This window comes from Dromiciops gliroides, chromosome 4, assembly GCF_019393635.1.
Source record: "Dromiciops gliroides isolate mDroGli1 chromosome 4, mDroGli1.pri, whole genome shotgun sequence".
NCBI classification, from domain to species: Eukaryota; Metazoa; Chordata; class Mammalia; order Microbiotheria; family Microbiotheriidae; genus Dromiciops; species Dromiciops gliroides.
In genome coordinates this window covers 319,014,094-319,040,418 of record NC_057864.1, presented here as the reverse complement: position 1 = coordinate 319,040,418, position 26,325 = coordinate 319,014,094, and the positions used below count along the sequence as shown (strand labels likewise).

At 35.3% G+C, this 26,325-nt stretch overlaps 1 protein-coding gene across 7 annotated transcripts in view; it reads left to right on the top strand.

The window, feature by feature from the left end:
• EPHA7 (EPH receptor A7) overlaps window positions 1–26,325 on the top strand; it is a 219,322-nt gene that overhangs the window by 152,800 nt on the left and 40,197 nt on the right. For 6 of the 7 annotated variants that reach the window (XM_044002118.1, XM_044002117.1, XM_044002116.1 and 3 more), the window contains exon 6: window positions 24,103–24,227. In XM_044002118.1, coding sequence (XP_043858053.1) covers window positions 24,103–24,227 — 125 coding nt within the window. Of the gene's footprint in view, window positions 1–12,368; window positions 12,473–24,102; window positions 24,228–26,325 lie in introns of those variants that run through there. The other variant, XM_044002122.1, reaches the window with a different exon arrangement.

Genomic DNA, 26,325 nt, shown 5'->3' with positions numbered 1-26,325 from the left:
CGGTGACTTAACTGAAGACCAAAGAAATACTTTCCAACAAAAGTGAGAGCACTGGGGCCACTTTCATCTATTCACTTTGCCAGCTCTAAATATTTTTTTTTTTTTTTTTGCTGCTGCTGCTGCTGCTGCTTTTCTAACTACCACCATGAGTTTGGACCCACCCATGACAACACATTAGGTTGAAGCAGAGCATATTAAGTAAGTTAGAGACAGACAAGGATGTCTAAAGTTTGGATATAAAAATGTAAGTTCGAAAAAGAAAATAATTACACCATATTAAAGGCTTCTTCAAACAAATGTTTATCCATGTTCTGAAGAAAGTATTTTGATTGCAACTATGGTGTTAAATTAAATTCATACTTATATTAGATTCATACACAACTTTAAAACATACTAGCATAAGAGAAAGCTCTTTCAGTATGTTCTAAGGGAAAGAATCAGGGATTGAGAGTTGGAAGGAAATACTATAATTAACAATGTGAAATTTTCTCCCCATGTGCTGAGATATGGTGAGCATTCAGGAGTGTATTTTGTTTTTAAAATTGCTGTAACTGATAGGAACAACATTAAATGTTCCAAACATTTAACAAATAAAGTTTCCTTCATTAAAGCTGAAAAACAAATTCAGTAGAACCAATAATTCAATAAAGCAGCATGCCTCCACACCTCAACAGATGTTTGAATGTACATCATATCTCTGTGGGACTGAATTAGGATATCGTTTTGATGCAAAAAGTGTTAGATTATAAAGAAATATTTAAATTTCAATTTAAAAGTGAATAACAAACAACACACATGGATCTTAAATGACACATTGCTAAGTAAGAAAAATACCAGCTCATTTAGAAATTGGATTAAGTTAATGAACTTCCTTAAACCTTTTTATAGGTGTAATTTTTTAAACCTTAAACCTTTTTATAGAGTGTAATTGAGTTTAAGGGTAAGTCTCTGTGTTGCCACAAGTTTCTAAAATCTGATAGCCATTCAGCATTCTTCCTGATTTTCATTTTAGCCCTTATAACCCTAAGTGATGAGAAAATATAAAACACTTCTTGATGTATGTGGTTTCATATGAATATTTCCCTATCTGTATAGACATTAATACACGGAATATTCTGCTGACTTACACTTTTATCATGGTTGTACCTGAATTATAAAGAGGATGACTGACTTGGTGTGGATTCAGAGAAAGGAATGGATTTAGGACAGGAACCAAAGATGTTCTTTTCTTGAATGTCATTTAAAGTCTGTTTACATTTTCCAATATTCTACTATCCCACAAAATATCTTATGTATGAAGATTTTTGTTTTTGCATAGTTGCATGTCCTTGATTTTTATTTGATCCTGAAAATAAGTATGTGAGATAGAATGAGGAAAAAATTTATCACCATTTTATAGATGTGAAAACTTAAAGACATGTTGAATGACTTGCCTAAGGTACCATGTTTAATCAATAGTAGGGACAACAGGAGAACCCTCTCTTTTGATTCTTCATGGTCTTACCTCTACACCAAAGGTGCCATATTTACCATGAGGAGTCAGAAACAACCCATGAAATTCTTGACTGCTGCCCAAATCAGATGAAAGTATAATTGGGACATGTTTAGCAAAATTAATAAAATCATTACAACACATATAATGCTAATTTGTGGTTTTCTAAGTTAATATGTGGCAAGAGAGATCTAGTTGTGTTTGAATTTGACATCACCACTGTACACCATGAGGAAAGGAATTAGGCAATTCCCCTTTGGGTATGTTGACACATTGAGTTTTTTCATGTTTCCTGGGAGGTCTTGTGTTGTATTTGATGTTTCTGTTCCACACTGAACCATAATCATCTTCCCCTATTTTGTTGCTTCCGTCTCAGGCATCAGAAAGTTGGTAAAATCACTTACTTCTTAGTCCTTGGCTAACAATTTTAATAGCTCTTAAAATCAGATTTAAAATTTGGTTTTGAGTATTAATATATATTTTAATAAGATGCCTTTCATTTCAAGGTATTATCACACTATATAAATACTAGTTATACAGAAAATTCATTCTGTTTTTTCTGATATGCAGCAATTTATGGACAAAATACACTGCATAAGAGCTGTCATCAGCTTTCCAGAGAAATTTAGAATGGGGATTAAGGACTGCTTCAAGAAATATATTGGACACTTTAAAGAGTCAGGGCATAAGAAGACATTTTATCACTGAACGAAAAAAAAAGTACTCTTTTTGTCCATCAGTAAAGACATAAACATTAATTGTACATTATCAGTGTGATATTTGGGAAAAGATGCTGTCAAGCCCTCGTATTTATATTTGACTGCAAAGATGAGTCTTTGTCAGCATTATTTCTTATGTCATTGGGATGGATGATCAGACTAGTATTTACTTGAAGGTTGTATTGCTTTTTAATAAAGTGTTTCTTCTATTTCATGCCAGGTCAGTAGTTTTAAAATGCTAGGGAACCAAACAAAGTAAAGTGCCATGCTAGGGTGCACAATGAGATAATAGTATTATTTGAACATGCAATGAAAGGTGTTCATAAATTACTTAATGCTTCATGGCTCAGGAAACAAGCTACTGGAGTATCTTATAAACCTGTGACAGAAAAATGTGGATAGATGTTATGGTTTTGATTGAGGAGAAAATGTCCTCATTCTACCCACCTAAATATCATTAATTTATATTAGCTACCTATCTAATTCATCTAGCTATAATTGCATTCTTTTGGTATTGATTACCAAAGGAAAGTTTTTAATAATTCCAGGTTTGCAAGTTATTTACATACTTTCTCCATTTAGGCTTGTGGCATGTCGACACGTAAAAATGGAAATGTTTTGACTACAGCCTGTCATGAAACATTATAACATGCATGTTTAAAGAACTCTGCACATATCTGGATGGGTATGAGTTTACATATGTTTATATGTACATATATGTGTGTATATGTGTGTATCTTCTTTGAAGAATTGAAGGCTTAACAAACCTGTATTTTTCATGTACATATGATTTCAGTCCCTGCCCTCAAGGAGCTCATAGTCTAAGGGGGAAACAAAAAACAAACAACTATTTACAAACAAGTAATATAAGGGATAAATAGGAAATAGCTAATTGAGGGAAATCACTAGAATTAAGAGGGGTTAGAAAAGGCTTTCTGTAGAAGACAGGATTTTAGATGGAACTTAAAGAAAGCCAGGAAAGTCAGGAGGCAGCAATGAGGAGGGTCTTCAGGCATGAGGGACAGTCAGAGAACTGGCCTGGAGCTGAGAGATATAGAGTATCTGCTTTGTGGAACAGCTGGGAGGCCAGTGTCATTCTGGGGGCAATTGAGAGCCACTGGAGTTTATTGAGTGGGGGATGGAGGGTGGAAGGGAGACATGAGGCAGAAACACTTACCAGCAGGCTGTTAACAGTAGTCCAGGCATGAGCTGATGAAGGCCTGCACCAGAGCGGTGGCAGTGGAGAGAAGATGAAGTAGTCTAGAGATGTTGCTAAGGTGAAATCAACAGTCCTTGGCAAGAGATTAGCTAGGGGAATGGGGGTGAGGGTGAAAAATAGCAAGGAGTCAATGATGGCACCTACAGTGTGAGTCTGAGGGATGGTGAGGATGGAATTGCCCTCTCCAGTGATAGGGAAGGTGGGGAGGGAGGGTTAAGGAAAAAAGCCAATGAGCTCTTGAAAATCTTCCCTCTAGCCAAAGCAGTTTTAAGTGGAATAGGAAGAGGGTATGTGAAATAATTATTTTTTTCCCAAAAAGAATAAAATTATAGTAAAAATTCAAGTCTTAAAATATTTTATCTAATGAATATTATATTTTGTGGCCACTTTATTGCACTGTAACTAGACTTTGAAAATAGTCTCCCAATTACTGTATGTTTGTATAGAATAGAAGTCATTCAACGGAAAATATTTTGATATGATAAGGAAAAGTGATTCAAATTGGAATTTTTAAAAAAATTCTTTAAAAAGAGAAGTGAAGGTTTGGACACTAGTAAGAAAAAAAAGTAATATTCCAAATTTATCAGAAGGAGAAAGGCTTTGGAAATGATGAAATCACTGACTTTACTACTTGATATTTTAGTAATGGTTTAATGTATATTATTTAACTATGAGCATTCATTACAGATACTAAAGTAGTTTCTCTTCTCTTTGTGGCATGTCTTACAATGTCTGACAGCCTTAATACCCTTAGAAGCAATTGAGTACACACTGCTAGAATGGAAGGCCTGGGTTCAAATCCCATACATTCCTTAGTCCTGTTATCATTGGAAATTCACTTAACCTCCAAGCATCTCCGTTGGCTTAGCTGTAAAATAAAGATATTAATACCTACAATAAATTCAAATCTCTATGTCAGTTATCAATTATTCATAAATTGGGCCTATATTGTATCTTTCCTTTAACTAAAAAATAAGTCTGTACAGGTAAATGCAGAAATACAAACACACATGAATCATGCAAAGCTGCACATCCCCCAAAAAGGGACTGATGGGAAAACATTTTTTCTCATTTTCCTCATTATTCTTGAGTCTTCCCTTTCCTGGTTTATCTTTTAGACAGGGTGACCTGTATCATATGAAATCCCCATTAGTTTCCTCTGAACCCCCTCAATTACATTCAATAAACATTTGTTAAGAGCCTTTTATGCCCTGGACACCCAAGTCCCTAACAAGGACACAAGTATAAATAAGACACAGTCCCTGCTATCAATGAAGCATACAATCTAGGTTAGCCAGGAAACTGATTTGGTACATTTGCTGAGCCAGCCCTCCTGGCTCCCTTCTGTTCTTTCTTTCTTTCAAAGAGAGAGGGAAGGAACAGGACAAAAAAAAAAGATTGAGATTTAACTGGGACAAGTATTTAAGTATTACATTTTCCTCTCCTCCTAGAGGCAATTGGAGAGGGTGACATCTAATTCTGAACTCTTAATTCTTTTTTTGAGGTATTCAGGAAAGGATGAGAGAGTAGTGAGAGGATTTACATATATATTATTTTTATGTTTGTGAAGCATTTTGTATTATCTCATTTAAGCTTCCTAATAACCCGATGAGACAGGTACTATAGATATGCATTATCTGTGAAAAGGTAGGGGTGGTCTAGATAGTCTATGAAGCTCCTTCCAACTCTAAACCTATGATCCCCATTTTATAGACAAAATAACCAAGATTCTGAACGTTTAAGTATTTTTAAAGTGGTTGTACACTAAATGAGTGTCTGAGGTAGACTTTTAATCCAGATATTTCTAGATCTAAGTTCAGCCCTTTATCCAATATACCATGTTAAATAAAATTACAGCACAGCTAGAGCCCCACATCTGGGAGGCAAGAGGGTCTGGACAGAGGTTTCAAACATGGGAAGCAGGTAATGGGAATAAAAGGGAAGAGTGAACAATAGTTCAGACAGAAAGAAAAATGGTATTTTCTGGGAAGGAGAATATTTTATATAATAAATTATCCCACATAAATAAAATTATAACAAACATTTTTATTTTAATTTGATAACTAATATGATTAAGGCATTATTCTTGGTTTTTCCCACTGTAATTGTACAGCATCTCAGCTACATTTCGGGCTTAACAAGCTTGTATAGACTAGTCAAGAAATAATTTTTACTTTGAGAATGTCCTTTCTGTGGGTAGGTGCTTTCAACGTTCCAAACAACCTACTTACCAATAAACTTTTGGGACACAATCCATTCATAAGTTGGGAATTTCCCTTATAAATAATGATTCTGTATGAGCCAGGTTTTTCCCACTGCTTAAGTGACTCCTGGGTATTAATTAGGCACTTTAGGAAGCTGCATTAATTTCGTATGGCTACTAGGATGTAATTTAGTAAATTACAACTGCCATGTGCTGTTGGCACCTAAGTGACTTGGGAAAGTTAATGTAACTTTCATTAGCACCTAATTTATTCCTATACAATTTATTCCTGAGAAAATCTGGATCAATAACTCTTTAATATACAAACGGTCAGCTAGTCAAAAGGTATTAAGCATTATCAGTACACTGTTTCAGATTAAGTGCATTGTATTGGAGTAGGTACAACCCTTAGAAGTTGATTGGGAATACAACTGAGAAAATGAGACTCGTAAGCATATATATATATAAAATTTGGTTAATATATCCAGATATTCTGAGACTATATAGGAAGAGGCTTGGGTTGCCTTTTTTAATTTAATACATATTCTTTTTAAACTTAGACTATCTTGAGCAATTTTATTTTTGCAGGTTACCTTCTTTCTTCTGTATGAGGTATATATGATTACTAAGAAAACTGTAAAATGGTATGGGATTAGAATTGAATTAACTCTGAAGCATAATAAGACTGAAATTTTTAAAAAATAGTCTATAAAAACCACCATGCACAAAAATATAATGTGGTGTAAAATATCCCTGGAATATTGCTGAGTTGGCCTGAACACGTATTGGGCTTGGACTTAGAAAGAACACCACAAATGACAATTTATAGAAGAGTATAAGAAATAAATATGAAAAAATTGGGGGCAGGGACAAAGTTGTAAAGTAGAGAAGGTAATAGTAACAAAGTTTTGATTCTAATAGGTCCTTTCATCATTGTGGTCTCACAGATCAAAGGTGGAAAACATGGCCTAATATGGAATAGCTTCAGTTTTTCAAAAGTGTCTTTTATTTCATTGATGTGAGTATTTTTTCCATTGATGCATATCATAATATACCTCAAATTCATGGTTTATTAGAATATAAATATGGAATTATATAGGCTGCTAAGTGGCAGAGTGGAGCTAGATTTGAGTCACGAAGGCGTAAGTTCAAATCCAGCCTTAGATACTTAGCTGTGATCCTGAACAGGTCTTTCTCCCTCTCCATCCCCCCCCCCCAATTTAATGAGAGTTAAGTGACTTGCCCAGAGTCACACAGCTAGTAAGTGTCAAGTGTCTGAGGTCGGTTTTAAACTCAAGTACCCCTGAATCCAGGGTCAGCATTTTATCTACTGTTTCACCTAGTTGCCCCCCCCAACAAGTCATTTAACCTCTGTGTGTCTTAGTTTCTCCACATGTAAAATGGGGGGGGGGGCTTAATACCTACCTGACGGTGTGGTTGTTAGGATAAAATGTGATGATATTTATAAAATACTTTGCAAACTTTAGTGTACTACATAAATGCTAGTTATTAATAGTGTGAATTCATTTTCCACTATTAACTTACACTGTATTAATTTCCACTTATTTGTTGTTTTGTAAATGTGCTTAGTTTGTTTTATATCAGCAAATAAATGTAATATACAAGTCTATCTGGGACAAGGATTAAGTTTCATAATTCTTTATATCTTCTTATAATTGCTAAGCAAATATTGGGAGAAAATAAATGTCATTGAGTTACTGGACAAAAAACATTGTCATACTCAGAATACTTTCATATAGAAAAGTCCCAATATGCTCATTTTTGTTATAATATTCTTATCATATTAATTATACAAATATAAAAATTCCCTAAATGACATTAAGAAAAGGAGAAATTATCTTAAATACGCATAGACAGAAAAATGCAAATATCAATAATTGTTGAGGTATATATGCTGAGAATTTCTTAAAATGTTTTGGTTATAAATGTGTTAAATATATACTATCAGTATGTAAATAAATTTTTATCCAGATAAGCATTTGCATGCCCACAAATGCTATATAATAATGACAGATGAAATGTTACTATATTGCTAAATATAGTTTTATCATATAGTCAGTATACTCAAATTGGTACAGTTTAGATATTTTTCCTTAGATAGAAGTGAAGAAAAAAGAAAATTATGTGCTGCATACAGCTCACTCATTATATTATGGAAACAGTAGCCTAGGTTATTTTCACGATGTAGTTTAATAAAGCATTTACAAAACTGACTACCAAAATTTCATGACCCCTAACAATTGGAAGGAATATTTCCTTCTGTAGTTTGCAGCAACAGGTTTCAAAGGTCAGAGTAAATCTATAAAACTAAGATCTATGTCCCAGTGCCCTGGAAGGGTACACACAATGCCAGTGGAATACATCTTTGTCATTTTTAGGGGCTCAGTTTCAATATAAAAACTGGATCATGACAGTGGAAATTGCCACTATGAACTTGAAGTTGGGCTATAGCTGGCTTATGTTTCCTGCTAAATAATCTCATGAGAAAAGTAGAAAGATGTGAAAAGTCCATAAATTCCCCAAAGCTAAAATAAGGCAATAACCCTGAGTTGAGAATTAAGTTAGTGGCTAACAATGGCTTCATCACGATACTTTAGCATTAGAACTGGATTGCCTGAAATGCTGCTTTGGAACAAATGTGGAAATGGCAAAAAATTGGGGGGGGATTATTTCTTCTCTCCAATCATTGAGGTCTGCTTGGCTTTATTTTTTTCCCTTTATAAAGAAGGAAGAAAGAAAGAAAAAAAAAATATATATATATATATATGTATGTATGTATATAAATTAGATTGTGGAGTTTTTGTTTTACTTGCATTGCAAATTATATTATGTACTGGGTCATGTGTGCATATTTGCATGTATGTCACAGAGAAAGAGAGGTTTTTAAAATTACTTTATTAGATATGTAGAGTATTAGAAAAGGTACAGAATCTGTCATTCAGTCAAAATGCTTTTTATCTAGCACAGCATTTACTATGTGCCAGGAAGTATGTTAAGGGCCAAGATAAAAAAAGACAAGCCAATATATGGTCCCTTCTCTTGAGGAGCTCATATTTTAATTGGGGAAGCAACTTGCAAATGACCATGTATATATGAGATATATAATGAGTAAATGGAAATAATCTTAGAGGGAAGGCACTAGGAAAGCCGAGGAACAAAGAAAGGTAGAAGTTTATATTTGAGCTGTCTTGAAGGAAGCAGGAGGTCAAGGTAAAGAAAGAAAACATTCCAGAAAGGGTGACCATCAAGAGACAAGAGTCAAGAGATAGACTGTCACGTACTAGAAATAGCAAGAAGGAATGTATTACTGGAGAGTGAAGAACAGAGAAATAAAATATAAGATGACTTGAAAAATGACAGCGTATTTTATATTTTAGCCTGGATGTCTTGCAGAAGCAGGCCCTTAATACACATTTAATTTAATTGAATGAGTGTTTCTAAAACACTGATATTCTGCCTGGTATAAATAGCTCTTTTATTAGAAAATATGATGTTAACAATAGTTCCTCCTGAAATACAAAATTTGAAAATATGTATCAAAGAATCTGAGGTTCTAGGTAGCACAGTGGATTTGGACTCAGGAAGATCTGCGTTCAGATACTACCTCAGACACCTAACTGGCTGTGTGACCCTGTGTAAGCCACCTATTATTTGCCTCAGTTTCTTTATCTGTAAAATAGGGATAATAATAGTACCCACCAGGGGGCAGCTAGGTGGCACAGTGGAAGGAGCATAGGCCCTGGATTCAGGAGGACCTGAGTTCAAATCCAGCCTCAGATACTTGAGGCTTACTAGGCTTACTAGCTGTGTGACCCTGGGCAAGCCACTTAACCCTCATTGTACTGCACAAAAAAAAAAACAAAAAAAAATAGTACCTTCCTTCTAGGGTTGTGGTGAGGATCAAATGAGATATTTGTAAAGTGCTATATAAATGCTAGCTATTATTATCATTGTTTTACTATTAATTTTAAATTATTTTTCAATCTGAAAAAGCTTGATTTCCTCCATTTTTAGCTAAAGTTTCCCTGACTCTCATTTATTCCGGTGTTGATTCTCCCAGTGCCCCATAACTCCCAAGACTCAACTCCTAGGATCTTAGAGGTCATTAAGTTCTATCAAATTGCAGATTATTCCAAGTTTATTTTTTGGAAAGGATTCTTATTCATTTCAACCTCTCATTTGTAGGAAGATACAGCTAAATAATAACAAAAGGTTAAAAGCTTATCATAATTTTTATATAGAATGCTGAAAATGTAAACTTGAGAATACAACTTTTTCCTGAGATTTAAGAAGCAAAAGATATTTACTATTCATTTCAATGATATTTGTGCTTCAAATAGCACCTTCTCCATGAGATGTTCCCAGGTGTTCAGCAGTCATTAATTCTCTCTTCTTCACCAAATTACTGTACTTACATATCTGTGCATATGTTGTATCCTCCTAATAGTTTATAAGCACTTTGAGGGCAGAAACTGTTCCTTTTCCTTTCCTTTCCTTCCTTCTTCCTTTATATCCCCACAACCTATCCCAGTGCCTTGAAAATAGTAGAGAATTAATAAATATTTGCTAAAACTAAATATTCATTGGATGTCGATATATTCAATGATATATATCCTCAGGCCTCCAGTATTATAGTTTAACTAGGGAGGTAAAACTAATACAAAGAACACTCTAGTGGATTAATTAATTTTTAATTAGTATAAGTATTCTCTGCAACATAGACAAAGTTATTAAGAAACAAATGCTAAATTGTAACAATTAGGAGGAAAAACAAAAGAAAAACAGTGAGGAGACTTTATGTAGGAAGTTGGAATTACTACCCTGCCAGGGAAGAAATTATTTCATTAGTTGGAAGGATCCATAATTTTGTTGGGTCAAATACTCTCTTAATCATTGTCCATTACATCCCTTTCATATCTCCTCATCTTGTATAATTCTTACCCATATCTTTCCATAAATTGCCGGCAGAGCATTTATCCATAGGATTGGAGACCTTCTTCTGAATCTTTATTATTTCCCTGATACTACTACAGCACTGGGTTTGTTCATCTGTTATTCATTACTCTCCTTCCATAACCAATGTATAATTAAATAATGCAGAGAAAATGATGAAGAGTATAAAACCAAGAATAATATATTTTGTCTTCAGAATTGTTGGTGGTGGTTGTTTTATTGTCATCATAATCATCAAGCAGTTATTCTTGGACAGGCAGTATAATTAGCAGCTAGGTGATGCAATAGATAGACCACTGGGCCTGGAATCAGGAAGATTTGAGTTCAAATCCAGTCTCAGGCACTTAATAGCTGTGAAACCCTGGGCAAGTAATTTAACTTCTATTTGTTTCAGTTCCTCCTCTGTTAAATGGGGACACACTGAACAAGAAAATGGCAAAGTATTCCAGTATTTTTGTCAAGAAAACCCCATAGACAGTATCATCCATTTAGTCAGACTGAGTAGCAAATATCTATCTATCCCTGCCCTTAAGGAGATCACATTTTAGGGTGGAGGGGTGCTATGCAAACAATTATATACATTCAAGGTATTTACCATGTAACTGGGAAGTAATTTTAGAGGGAAGGTAATAGCATTTGAAGGATATGGAGGATCAGGAAAGGTCTTTTTCAGTACTTGAGATTTGAATTGAGACTTAATGGAAACCGGGATGTGTGGAGGAGGAATATCCTCGGCATGAGAGTTGGTGGTAGTGATGTCCATAAAACAAGCATGAAAGGATATAGTACCTAGGCAAAATATAAGAAAGGACATTCTAATTGTAATTTTCTAAGATTACAGATGCATTTTTCCAAGAAAGTATTCCTCTTCTGGAAGCAAAGGCTGACAAAACTATTTGCTTTGTATGTTTCTTCTATAATCTAAGTAATTTTAACTTCATTATTTATGAAGACCTTACTTATTGGGATATTATGGGATAAAATGGGATAACTTAATGTGAGGCTCTTTTATACAATTAAAGGTGATAAGCAATGTGTGATTATTATAATGAATTATCCATTTAAGCATTTTCATGATTTTCATTATTTTCTCCATGTTCTTCATTGCTGATTTAAGAGATTGGTATCCCAAACTGAGAACCAGACTTTATTTAGAGTATAACCAAGGTCAAAATACACTGAGAATCCCAACATAATATATTCCTTTTAATATAGTAGAGTACTGTGTCAACTTGTCTTTGAAAAAAAAATCTCCTTTATTTAATGTACAGCATAGCTCTATGTGCACAGCAGGAGACCAGTCCAACCAAACAGTGTGGTGGGTTAAATCCCAATGGTACATGGACTATTTCTTACTTTGATGAAGTTGGCTTAAGAAAATATTGACATTTATGTTCCAAAGCATTAAGCATTAAAAACACGTTTGACTGAACTTATTCCTGAGACTGCTGTGTATGTAATATATTCATATATGCATAAATACATATGTTTTTGTTACATGTCTTTCTTTTGGAAAATTTCTATCACACACAGACTGAGACCTTGTGTAAATAGAAGCACTAATTATAATGGACACATTGTTTTGATATTTATCAATACATTGAAGACAAAAGCAATAGTAAGATTGTTTGTTGTGGCTTGCCCCCTTCCTTTTACAGTATTCCCATGCAATAGTAATTGTAATTGTAAATGCCTTATTATACTTCTGCTTGCCTTATTGTTATTTGTGTGTGTGTGTTTTTATCTCCTCCATTGAATTAGACAGGAGCTGTCTTCTGTTCACACAAAGAATTAACTCAACTAACATTATTAAGCATCTAGTATCTATCAGATATCATGCTACATATGGGAAATAGAAAGACAACACCAAACAATATCTGCCCTCAATGAGCCTACATTCTGTTGCAGAGAAACAACATATATACAGATAAGTAAATGCCAAATATATACTACGTAGGGGGGAAATGTAATGCAGTAAAAGGACATTAAAATTGGGTGTAACAGACTAGATCTCATCTACAAAGTGGTATTTGATGGAGTCTTAAAGGAAGAAAGAGACGCAAGGTGAAGGTGATCATGGAACACATTTCAGACATAGAGGTCAGCCTGTAAAAAGAAAGCAATAGAAAATTGAACATAATGAACAGGGACCAGAAATCATGTCAGTTTGACTGGAATATATCATGCCAGAAAGATAACAACGTGCAATAAGCCTGGAAAAACAGACTAGCATCAAATCATGAAACGCTTTAATTGCTAAACAAAGGGGCTTGTATTTTATCCTAAAAGTAAATGGAAGCCTGTGGAGCTTCTTGAGTAGGGCAGTGCTGTGAGCTTTAGGAATATCAGTTTAGCAGGTGTGTAGAAGATGGATTGGAGAGGGGAGAGAATGAAAGCAGGGAAACCAATTAGGAAGCTATTGCAGTAGTCCAGGGGAGATGCCATAGGGCCCTGTACTAGGATGTCAGCCATATGAATGGAGAAAAAAAGGGAAAGATGAAAGATATGTATGGAGAGAGAATCTATAAGATATGACAATTAAATACGAGTGGTGAGAGGAAAGAGTCGAGCATGACTTTGAAGATACAGACCATGGATAATTATAAGAATGATAGTGCCCTTGAAAGAGGGGAAAAAAAAGTTAAGGAGAGGGGTGTTTATTTGAAAGGGGATCAATCATGAGTTCTGTTTTGAACATGAGATGCAAGTGAAACATCCAGTTGAAAGTATGCCATAGATGGTGATATGAGACTAGAACTCCAGGGAGAGACTAGAGCTGGATATCTAAACCTGGTAGTAATTTGCATAGAGATGATAATTAAATCTATGAGAGTTGACTATATCACCTAATAAAAGGCTGTTAAGGAAAAAAAAAAAGAGAAGAGGACCCCAGAGAGAGAGAGTCTTGTACATTCATCTTTAAGGGATAATGCATGCATTATCCGACGGAGATTAAAAATGAATAGTCAGAAGTATAGAAGGATAACCAATAGATAGCAGTCCGGGAGAAGAGAGTGATCAGTAGTCACATGCTACAGAGAGGGCAAGAAATATAAGGTCAGAGAAAAAGGCCTTGGATCTAGCAGTTAAGAGATGATTATTCACTGTAAAGACAAATTTTAGCTGAGTGATGAGGATCAGAGAGATTGTAAAATCGATGTTGAGAGGTAAAGAAGGAATTGAGGAGTGAGAAAGGAAGAGTTAGAGTTGGTGAATGAAGATAATTATTTTTCTAGGAGTTTGACTATGAAAAGGAAAGATAGGACAATGGTTTGAGAGGATCTTAGGTTCAAGTGAAGGGTGTTTTGTGAGTGTGTTTTTTTGTTTGTTTTGTTTTGATAGGAAGACTTTGCCATATTTGTAGGTATCCGTGTGGCACCCAATAAAAAGCTAGGGGAAGTGAGAAGGAGAGTTGAAAGAGGAGCATTAGAGAAAAAGGAGGATGATTGCAAGAAGGGTGGACCATAGGTTCAAGGGTAAAACAAACCATTTGGCCTTTGTGAAGTCGTCTTCAAACTGGAGAAAGGAACATAAAATGAGGGATGATGTCAAGGTTTTTGGAGATGTAGAATAAGAGAGGAGGAATTTCAGGAGTGATGGACTTTTTGCTTTTCATTCAAGCATTAGATAAGGTCCTCTGCTGAGACATGGAGGCAGGGATTTATATGAGAGGTTTAAGAATACATGAAATTGGGGGGCAGCTAAGTGGTGCAGTGGATAGAGCACCGGCCCTGGAGTCAGGAGGACCTGAGTTCAAATTCGACCTCAGATGCTTGACACTTACTAGCTGTGTGACCCTTGGCAAGTCACTTAACTCCAATGGCCTCACTTTAAAAAAAAAGAGAGAATACATGAAATTGGGGACAACTAGGTGGTGCAGTAGATAAAGCACTGGCCCTAGATTCAGGAGGACTTGAGTTAAAAAACAGCCTCAGACACTTGACACTTACTAGCTGTGTGACCCTGGGCAAGTCACTTAACCCTCATTCCCCCTTCAAAATAAAAAAGAATAGATGAAATTTGTGGAGGCACTTTTTTATTCTTCATAGCATCTAGCATAGTATTTTGGAAAATAGAGAAATTTTAGAGAAAGACCAAGACAAAAAGGCAACAAAGAGTCCTGAAGGAAGGAAAAACTGAGTGATCTACCTCCCTATTCTTGGAGGAAAGTGTAGATTCCATGTTTTAAGAATAATGTCCCTGTGCTTAATCCTCTTTTGGTAAACTTTTAGTGAACAATTGAAAAGATTTATCAATGTCTTTGTGATGATTTTTAACACTATAAACATGTCCTGATACATGTGGGAGACCCCCACCTACCATGGAGCCCTCCTTTATAAAAAAAAAAAATCACAGGCAAAACCAATCATCCCAGGAACCACATCTGATAGTGCATGCAATATCCTCACATACCACATCGGTACTGATTAAGGAAGATATGTTTAACAACTATTTTCTGAAACTAATTATAAAGCATTTGTCATATAACACTGGGTATCAAAGCCATTTATATTGGTGTCACCTGTTATTGAATGGGAAACCTCATGAGGGCAGGGAGTACATCTTATATCAATGTGTTCTCTTTCTCAGTGTCTAGTACCGAGTTCTGCATGTAGTAGGTGCCTAACAAACCTTTCTGTGTATTTGTTGTTGTGCTCAAGAATATTTAAATTTACTTTCTTGTAGTCATCAGTTCCCTTTAAAAACACTGAGCCCCAGTGGGGTTTGTCATTGTTAGGCTCTACCTCCAATGGCTGCCCTTTCCCTCTCCCTTTCTAGCCAGGTGCGTTCAACCTACCTGCTCTCCCTGTCCTGGGATTGGTTCCTGTCCTAACAAGAAGCATATAAGAAACTCCTGGCTGGTCTAGATGTCATTATCACCGTCAAGACCTCACAGTCTTCTGCTTGCTGATGCCTAGTATTGACTTTGCTGTCTGCTTGTCTGTCTGTCCAGATTCCCGACCCACTGCTTCACCCTGGCTACTGGTAACTGTGTTCTCCATAGTCCCTGTTTTATTTGCTTGGCTTTCTCACTCACCTGCTTCACTCTCACCTCTGATGGCTCTACTCTCTTGTGCACCTGACCATGATCCACTGCATGTTTGTTTTTCTAGGTACCTGACTTATTATTTCATCTTGACCTCTGTTAATAGCATTTTTCAGACATCCAACTTCTGGCGTTTATGAACCGGTGATAGGCACAAACAATTCTAACACCCTCCCTCTCATTCCAGCATTCTAGGATCCTGCCTGCCAGCCTATTTATAGATCTCTGTTTGCCTTGTCCTGCAGTGTCTGCATGCCCTGTGGCTGCTGCGTGTTGTCTGGATACCACCCAATGGTTCCTGTCTTGTCTTTATTGTCCCAGAACCCTGACATTTTGTCTCTGTCCTCGACCATTATTTAATCCTTGGCATCCTAGCCTTTCCCAGGATAGAGGTCATGAATCAGACTTACTAATCTAGGGGTCAGCAATCTTTCAAAAGTGGTATGTTTTGTCTCCTATCATTCACTGATTTTCTGACAGAATAGGGGTGACATAGCAGTAGGGAAAAAAGTGATCTGTGAGAAAATAATAGTGAACAATAACTTGAATTTAAATGGCATTTTAAACTTTCCCAGCTACTCTCTATACATTATCTCTTTTGAATCTCACAACAACCATGTGAGGTAGGGACTAGAGGTGTTATTATCCTCAAAGTTACAGGGCCTTGCTCATAGTTGTCACTTAATAAATGTTTGTCGATTCAGTTAACAGGAATGAATACTCCTGGGGTTAGATAAGTGTAGCTGCTTTAGGAGAGGCATGTATCAATTTTGCTGGAGTACTAGTGTCCACTCTACCTTTCTCTATTTCCTTAACTTCCATGCCATTACAAATCTCACAGGTATAGCGGTCATCTGTTTTATAATCCAAAGAATGTTGGATTGAGTTAAATGACCTGATTTGGAATCCTACTTCTCCCCTTAATACTCTGCAAGGTAGTTGCTATTTTCCCCATTTTACAGATGAAGAGACTTGCCAGGGTAGTAAATATCTGAGCTCATATTTGAACCCTGGTCACATAACTAGTTAATTATACCAGTGGAACTGGAACACAGGTCTACTGACCCCTAGGCCTGTGCTGTTTCTACTACACTTAATATCTTATGAGTATTTGCATAGTACATACTGTTTACTTCTATATTGATGAATCAAAAATAAAATTCATCTGGAAAAAAATTAAAAATGATTATTTACCATTAGAAGTAAAATATAATTTTTAAAAACAAAAATTTTATTGAAATATATTATTACTAAGTATAGTAAGGAAAAGCAGAAGTATAGATAAGATATAGATATACTATAATATAAGCAGAAGTATAGGTAACTGTAATCAGAATATTTTCCCACACATTCGATTTTTTATTAATACCAAATATAAAATTAAGAAGTTAAAAAATGATTCATCTGAATTCATGAAAATACATCAAGCTATTTAGTAGTATCTAAAAATATTTTGATAAAATATATTATGTTGAGATTGGGCTTCCAAATAATTGAGTGTTTCTTTTTGCTGTTCTTTCATCTTTCTTTGTATTATCTGCCTACATTAGATAACATTTCACTGCCATTCAATCACAAGAGATTAAGCACTATCCTCAGTGCAGCATAAACAAATATTTGGAGATATCTGCTTAGTAAGGTGAATTGAGAGTCAGCCAGGGAGAGTGGATGGAGGGTAATCTTTGGAGTCAAGATTTGCCCCTGATACATATTTGCTGGGTGAGCATAGGCAAATTACTTAACTTCTCAGTGCCCCATAGAAACTAAGGTTTTCATTTATATAAGAGGTGTTGATTTGTATTGATGGAGGAAGTTTCCAAATCAAAAGTTCCCTACACAGAGGAAATCACATTTAATGATGTTTTAAAGGAATTCAGTAATTACCTTCAAACTAATAATGTGTATGGACTAAAACCATATTGTCAGTCAGAGGCAATGAAATAGGTAGTTCTTTTTATGGAAAACACACTTTTCACAAAGTTGTCTTATTATTCCACCTTTTGTTATTTTTCTGCCCTTCAAGGAAGTTACTCTGGAACATGTAGAAACTCAGAAGTCCAAATAATGAAGGTGTTGATTTAAACACTCCTATTGCATTTTCGGTTCTCAGGCTGAACATACATTAATAAAATCACATCAAAACTTGGCTGAGTGATTTCTAATAAGGATGCAAATGCACTAAGCTCTCATTTCATATTTGTAACTCAATTGGCTCTCTATTCTACCTAGGTTTTTTTTTTCATAAATTGAGTTATATACAGTAAGTTTGAGGTTACGTTCCTAGTAACCAAATTTTATGTTTTCCTTAGAAAGTAAACATTTTCTCTAAACATAACGGAATAAATGTGTAACAGCTAAGTTTTGTGCAGTTGCCTAGTTGGGCTCCTTTGCTTCAAATTTCTTCCTGCCCAGTTCATCCTCCACTGAGCTGCCAAAACCATTTTCTTAAAAGTGTTGGTTTTGGCGGGCAGCTAGGTGGCAAAGTGGATAGAGCACTGGCCCTGGATTCAGGAGGACCTGAGACCTCAGACACTTAACACTTACTAGCTGTGTGACCCTGGGCAAGTCACTTAACCCCAATTGCCTCACAAGAAAAAAAAATGTTGTTCTGACAATGTCACCTCCATCCTGAGTAAACTGAAATGGCTCCCTATTGTTTCTAGATTCAAATCTAAAATCCTCTGGTATTTAAATTTTTTCACAACTGGACCCCTTCCTACATTTCTGGCCTTCTTACATTTTACTCACCTCCACATTCCAAATACATTAGCCTAACTGTTGTTACTGACCCAAGACATTCCACCTCAGTGCCTTGCACTAGTTGTTCCCCATACCTGGAATGCTCTCCCTCTTCAACTTTGTCTCCTAGCTTTCCAAGTCTTGAAGGAGACAACTGGAATGCATTGACAATAATCTTGAAGGGGAGGGACAGGTAGGATCCCAGATAGTTTTGACTGGACAATTATTCCTTTGCTCTCTTGTCTGCAGAAAGAGTATTAGTCTAGAGCAATGGTTTTAAACTCAAATAGAAAAGGGGGCCGCTAAACCATCCTGCAGGATGCATATTCCCTTATAAAATCACATATTAACATTATCTATGTTCTATTGTATTGTATTTTTATTTATTTTGTTAAATATTTCCCAATTACATTGGTTCTGCCTGTACCTAGGAATGGAGTGAGGCCACATGTTTAACACCAGATACCTACGGTACCTTAAATACTTGTGGTCTAGGGCTATCATTCTTATGGGATTCAGAATAAATTTCCCCTTCCCTGGTTGTTCTACAGGACAGAGTATCACTTGGTTCAAAGCTTCTTAAAATGTGAGTCATGATGTGTAACTAATGTGGAGGTCACAGAAAATTTGGCAGTAGTAAAAGGTGATGTATACCTGTTTTATATACCTCCATATCGTGGGTCATGTAAAAATTTCTTGGGTGAAAAGGGGTCACTAGTAGAAAAAGTTTAAGAAGCCCTGACTTATTTTACTCTTCTCAGTTTAGCTTCTTCTCCCTGAATCCTTCTTATAGAAAGAAACAGTCTCAGGTAGCAAGATTCCACTTGTGTCCGAGCAAATAGTAAACAGAAATCAGGGGCATTATGTGAATAAAATGATAGAATGTACATGAGTAAACACACTCTTTGACTGGGAGGCAATATAAAACCCAAGCTCACTACAGAGTGAAAAGTCTTACCAGGAAAGTCTATCCCTAGCAGTCTCTCTAGGGTTTTAGGAATTGGGAATCCTGGTACATCTTGAGGAAGGGCCAGCTCTCTCATATAAATGTGACTCAAGACTTCTGACTCCTAGTAGAGTGGTCTTGAGTCTCTATACTCTGATAATAATGAGAATATTCTAAAATGCCAAGATATTTAATTTGTAAATGTTTATTGACTGACTGAAGATAATCATGTGAGAAAAAAATAGAAATGAACCCTATGTTCCAAACCAACTACCTTCACTATGACTAGAACACCAAATTATGATAAGTGAACTTTCCCCTTAATCTAGCCTAGAACTACACTACTCTCTCTACTCTGGCCTCCTTGTCACTCCACTGCCATCCCTGCAATTAAGTATGTGACTTAGCCCCTGGGAAGCTTTGTCTACACTTTAAGGTACATCCCCCACGCCTAGCTGTTATTTGTTATCTTTTGCCATTAGAATGTAAGCTCCCTAAAGGTAGGGAAAGCTCTTACTTACTTGTATTTGCATGCCCAGGACTTGCACAGTGCCTAGTACATAGTAAGCACTAAATGATTTATCTGTCTTTGGGGCTAGCTAGCTATATAAGTCTACTGTTTTCCCACAGGGTCAATTTTTTTAAAAATAGTTTTTTTGTTTGCTGTTGTTGACTTTTTTCCTTTTCTATCCTCAGAGCAATCTAAGTTAAAATGCCTTTTTCATATTAATATAATGGAATGTCTGGCATTTTTCCTCTTTAAGGAATAATCTGGATTTAAATGAGTAGATTCCACATTGGTTTGTGACCTTTGCATATAAGTTGAGTGCACAGGGCTATAAAAGTATGTAAGTTACTTCTTCAGAAAAAAAAAAGCCTTTAAAGACTCCAAATATAAATATCCATATGCCTAGTGAGCATGTTGCTTCTAAGATCAGTTAAACATGTCCTATGAGGTATATTGCACACATGTGTTATCTCTGGATCATAGCTGAGTGATAGTAGGTTCATTGGGATCCTCTGCCATTGCATTAGAACTTTCTGGACAACCTGCTCTAGAAAATAATGGCCAGTTTGATGTCCAGATGACCTAGATTTTTTATCAGTCAAACCCAGCAGAGTTCTACTTTTTAAGAGTTAAAACTAAATGAAAAATCCATTTTTCTTGTGCTAAATGCAATGTTCTAAGGATTTTTTAAAAGGTAAAAGGTTACGTTCCAATTCCTCCCATTCAAGTGATGCTGCCATATGTGACATGTGCTGTTACTTTTGCTTGTCTACCTTATTCTACTGTGGGACTAGATGTTATGTCATCAGGGGATAAAAAAAGAAGTAGGCATCTGTTTAGGCAGGAAATGAGGAATACAGTTGCCTGGAGATGTGTCCTTAGTGTACGATAGAAATATGATATTGTCTATTGTTACACGATAAGGTAATGTTAGCCTAAGAATGTGATAATGTGTCTCTTCAAGTAATAACATGCTTGAAATACTTTAGTGATTTGCTTCAAATGCTACATTTTCCTTCTTCTCTTTTCTTGGATCCTGATTTGCCCTAATTCTGGTTGTAATGTCTCTTTGAGAAGGTCTCTTTGAGCATAATAATGACTCTGGTATTTTAATGTGACTTATGGTCATCAATCTTATGGTATCATACTGATAGAACTATTTTGACTCAATATTTAGTAAGGTATATTTACCCCCAGGCAAACCTGTAGAGCTACATACTCTATACTGTCTTTCTCTCACTCTCTTTACAAATTGGAATGTCAGAAATAATTCTGTAATTTTAGATATACATATGTTTATTAAACTTTATATGACCACTTCTGGGAAAACAGAGGCTTGCACACAGCACCTCCCTCCCCAAGAATCACAGCATGATCATTTTCAAACTAACAAATAGCTTCTATACTATCTAGAACAGAACAACTATGTGGGCAGCCTGAGTTGTTAATAATAATAAAAGCTATATTAATGTTAGCTATTAGCTATGTGCTAGGCACATGATAAGCATTTTCTAATTATTACTCATTTTAAAAGCTATAGCTACTATGTAGAATAATATATACTTTTATAATCTATGGCTACTATGTAGAATAAATAATTACAGATCCATGAATGCTCTATGGTTTCAATCCTATTTAATACTTAGAAGGTAAGTTTTAAGGATTTGCCCGAGTCATGGAAAGTTTAAATGTCTTGCTTGAGGTCATATAGGTACTAAATATCAGAGGTAGGATTCTCGAGTAATTTTGACCATAAGACTAGCACTGTACAATCCAAGATCATGCTGTATATTCTATTTGTGTTTATATGTGAATATGCATGAGGCCATGCCCTATAGAGGCTATAGGAACACTCCCCCCTTAATTTATTATTTAATAATTTGTCAGTTTATTAAACAATACTAAATTTCTTTTCAAAAATTTCTCTCCTAAGCCAAAGAAAAAGTTTTGAAAACAGTTAATATGATAAGTTGGTGAAAGAGAGGCAGTTCAATAATGTTATCGGCAGAGGACTGGCCTTGGTGTAGGAAAAACCTGGGTTCAATTGTTGGTTCTGTTGTATACCATCTGACTCAATGCAAGTCACTTATACTTTCAGGATTCCAGGAAGCTCTAAGACCTAGGTTCCTCACTGGGAATTTTCTATACCAGTGAATCACAGGTACCTCTGTAGAATACTGTGTCTACCCTCCCCACACCAAAAAAAAAAAAAAAAAGAAAGAAAGAAAGGAAAAAGAAAAAGAAAGAAAGAAAGAAAAAATGTGTGCACCCTTCTTTATATGTGATTTGAGGAAGGTTGGTGGCACAGTGTATAGGAATGATGGGCCTGGAGTCGGGGAGATCTGACTTCAAATCTGGCCTCGTCAACTACCTGCTATCTGCTGAAAATAATACCTACTTCCTACGTTGTTGTGAAGATCAAATGAAATACTTATAAAGTGCTTAATAAAGATTTGTCTTTCCTATTTTATAGTTTTATATATACTTTATGCTTTTGTAGAATTCTTTATACATACATTTGTATCCTTTTTTTAAAAAATGTTTTTAAGATGCTTTTTTTTCTCATTTGATCTTCAGAGCAGTTCTGTGATAGGGTAGCAGAGATGTTTTTGCCATTTTCAGAAGGGGAAACTAAGCCTCAGAGAGGTTGTCATATGGCCCAATGTAACACAGTATGTAGCTGGAAGGGTCAGGATTTGAATCCTGGTATTCTTACCTCCCAGTCTTCTTTGCCCTCCCATGTGTCCTATATCTTCTAGCTTGCATGGCAACACATGGTTGTTTTTTTAGTTTCCTAAGGAAGAAAGAGAATGAATCCCAGTAGGCACAGTGATGATGCCTATATCTCCTGCAAAGGACAGCGTGCCTTGAGTGCAAATATTTTATTATGTCTTGGAGCCAAGTTTTCTCTTTAGGAACAGATCCAAATTTAAAATCTAACAGGAAAATAAAGTCCAGTATTAAGCATTTTGCTTTATTAGCAACTCTCTTGAAACTTCTCCAGTCGGTCCATAGTTTACTGAGTAGCTGAATCTCAGCATCCCCTTCAGGGAAAGTTGCCCCACTTAATCTGCCCTAGTTATGCTATTGTTAAATGTAGTCTGAGGGGAAATGGGAGTCATATATCTTGCCTGTTACTCCCTCAAGATAGGCGAGACCAGAAGGAAACAGAAAATTATGCTTTCTAGGTACCAAAATGGGCTATCACTAAAGAAACAAAATAAAGCCAAAGGGATAAACATGGAGAGCAATCTTAGATAGCTTTGGCCATGTCTAACTGTTTCTCTGTCAGCAGGAATGTTAATGATTTTGGACATCTGAGAATTAAATTAACAGCCTGAAAATATTCTACAGAATGAGATAGAACGTGATACATGAAACATAATGACCTCACGGAAATTTAGCCAGTACACTTCAGTCTCTCCTTTAGACAGAGAAGACAACTAGTTAATCATCACTGAGCAAATTAGACAGAGCAAATTAGTTTGCTATATTCCAGAGTCTTAGCTACCAAAAGAAGTATATGCCACTAATTAGAATGAAAATACTCTAAGCGTTCTGTTATCTAAAGAGAGGGAAAGAGAAAGGTTGTGGTTTTGTTCCACCATTGCCTCAGTGAGGCAGGTCTAAAATTGCCTCAGTGCAGTGATCTATACCCACCCTTCCCCAACCTTACCTCCTCCCAAAAGGGGGAAGATTTGATGATGACTTGGATGGGACCACAATTTATCTGCAATAACAATTCAAGTTCTTTGGGATTTCCTAAACAGTACTGCAAGAAAAAACATTAATAAACGATGGGTCATTCTCTGGATTGGAAATTAAAGTAACTGCTTGCAAGAATTCTCCGGCACGACCCTAGTTTTTGCTTTTTAAAAGTTCATTGCAGGAGCATGTGCAATAAATATTTGTACTTTTAATTTATCACAAGAGATTTATCTGAAATCATTTTCTGGCCTTAATTAGCATTCATTTGCTTAATTGTCATTCTCATCCCCATCACTTCCAGTTTTTCACTAACTTGAACAATGCTATCTTCTGCTGTTTGCACTTTAATTTAAATTTCTATTAAGGTTTATGAACAGTAATAAGGTCCTGTTTGAATATTCATTAGCTTTTGAATTGTGAGCTATGAAAAGGTGCTTTCTTTTACCTTAATGAAACTGGCACAGCATGGGACTGATCAGTTGTGACATTTGATTTGAAGCATCCAGTGAATTTTCTCATTGTTTATTGACACATCTTGTCCAAACAGCTCCCTCGCAAGTTAGTGGAGTAATGAAGGAGAGAGTGCTGCAGCGGAGCGTCGAGCTTTCCTGGCAGGAGCCGGAGCATCCCAATGGAGTCATCACTGAATATGAAATCAAGTATTACGAGAAAGTAAGTGCTAAGAGCAGCTAAAATGTACAGCGGTGTGCTGTGCACATCATGTCAGCCGACTATCAGAGACAAAAGTTGGTAATTATACCAACTATTATCTGTCAGCCATCTATTTGGAGCCACTTCAAAATTCATAGTTAATTTTACCCATTTTTAATAACCATCTCCCAGATTCTCTGGTTAATTATTATAATTATAATTTCTCTGTGTTATATTTGTATATTACACAAATGAAAATAATTCACTTGATAGCATACTTTTCTAGTCAGTTTTAATATTATTAAAAGAATTAGATTCAGCATGTTTTTGTAACACAGAATTTTTAGGCCAGCCTTCGCCTCTTTTAATCTTTGTTGTTTGTTTTGTAATACTGTGTGGGTCCTTAATTCTGAAATATTGGATTGTTCTATAATTCAGAACTAATATAAAATAAAAGACCTGACTACCTCTAACTAAAAACAAACAAAAACAGTGATTGAAAATGCAAAGGGGTTTTCTGGGCTCTTCTAGGTCCTTCTATTGACTTCTTTTAAGTCAGCAAAAAGTTTTATATTTTTAATAGAACTGAAAACCCATTTTCCTACACCAATCACAGCTAAACTTTGGTGATATATGAAGGGATCACTGTAGGAATGCTCTTTCAATAAAACCCACAAGTAAAAGTCCATTCATGAATTATATGTAGTATCTGTCAAATAGCAGAGAAACAGTTTAAAAAGAGTTTATAAAGTCATAACATTATTATTAAAACACATTTGATTTTATAAAAGTAAATATCCAATTGTTGGCTAGTATAGGGCTTTGATTTTTCCTGTTTCAAAATAGCTGCATATATAGAATTCAGCCCACACAAGTACAAAATCCTACATAGACTATTAATTTTTTATTTTGGATGAATGAATGGGTGATATAAACATAATATATGTAATCTAATTAGTATGATTTATGTGAATGACAAATTTAAATATTTGTAGTTATTAAAATGTGTTATAAAATTTGAAATAATTTCCTTTCAAATAACTTGTCAGAAAAATTCATAGTTTAAAAAGTTAATAATTATAGAATTAAGTTAAACCCAATAATCAGATACTGTATTTATTACTTATCAGTGACAATTTTAAGGAACCTAGAAAACTGATAACTTTGGCACTTTTTCACCTTTCCTAAGTTAGCTATAGCTCTTTATACACAAACACCCAGTTTGTCCTTTTAACGAAACTGGAGTAGGGGTGCTGAAAAATGAGCACTTTTAATAAATAAACAAAATTTCAGTAACTGTAGACAGTCTATTTCTACCATAAACTATTGTAGAATTTAGGATATGAGATTAAAAAAGAAGACTAACCTTTTTGTGGTATTGTTTTGCCATTCATCTCTTACTTTGTGTTTCACCTGACAAAAGTTCTCTCGCTAATTGTGAAAACAACCTGACTTCATAGAATTAGCTGGAGGGTATTCAGTATTTGTCCTTTTATTTGCAAAATCTATCTTTCAATTAGCTATAATACTTATCCAGAGTAACAAGATTCAAAGGGAATTGGATGTATATTGTTTGTATTTGAATACCATACATAAACTTAGAGCCTTATAATGTATCCTTTTTAAGGCATGGACATTTGAGTTGATAAATAACACCTTTCATTTCATAGATGATTATGATAAACCAATTATGAAGTACACATTACCTTAATTAAACATAGCTCAAGCTATAAAATGGTAACTGATTTGTTTGACAGAAATTTTCACTCAAGAACTAGATGTTTTTCAGTCACATAGATTGATTCACACCTATAACAGCTAGAAGTACAATCTTTGACCCATTTTCACCAAAACATAGATTTCTCATCTATGGAGCTAGGGAAAATATTTAGATATTGTTGATACATACGCTTAAAGGTCATTAAGTGACATTTATTACATATTAAAATATGACAAAAAGTATACAATGTGTTATTTTAAAGTCTTTTTCCAGATATGGTGGCACATGTCAATAGACCCTTGTACTGGAAAGGCCGAGGCTGATGGGTCACTTGAGTTTGGGAATTCTGAGTTGCAATAGGGGTAAAGCTAATCAGATTTTTATGTTATGTCCAACACC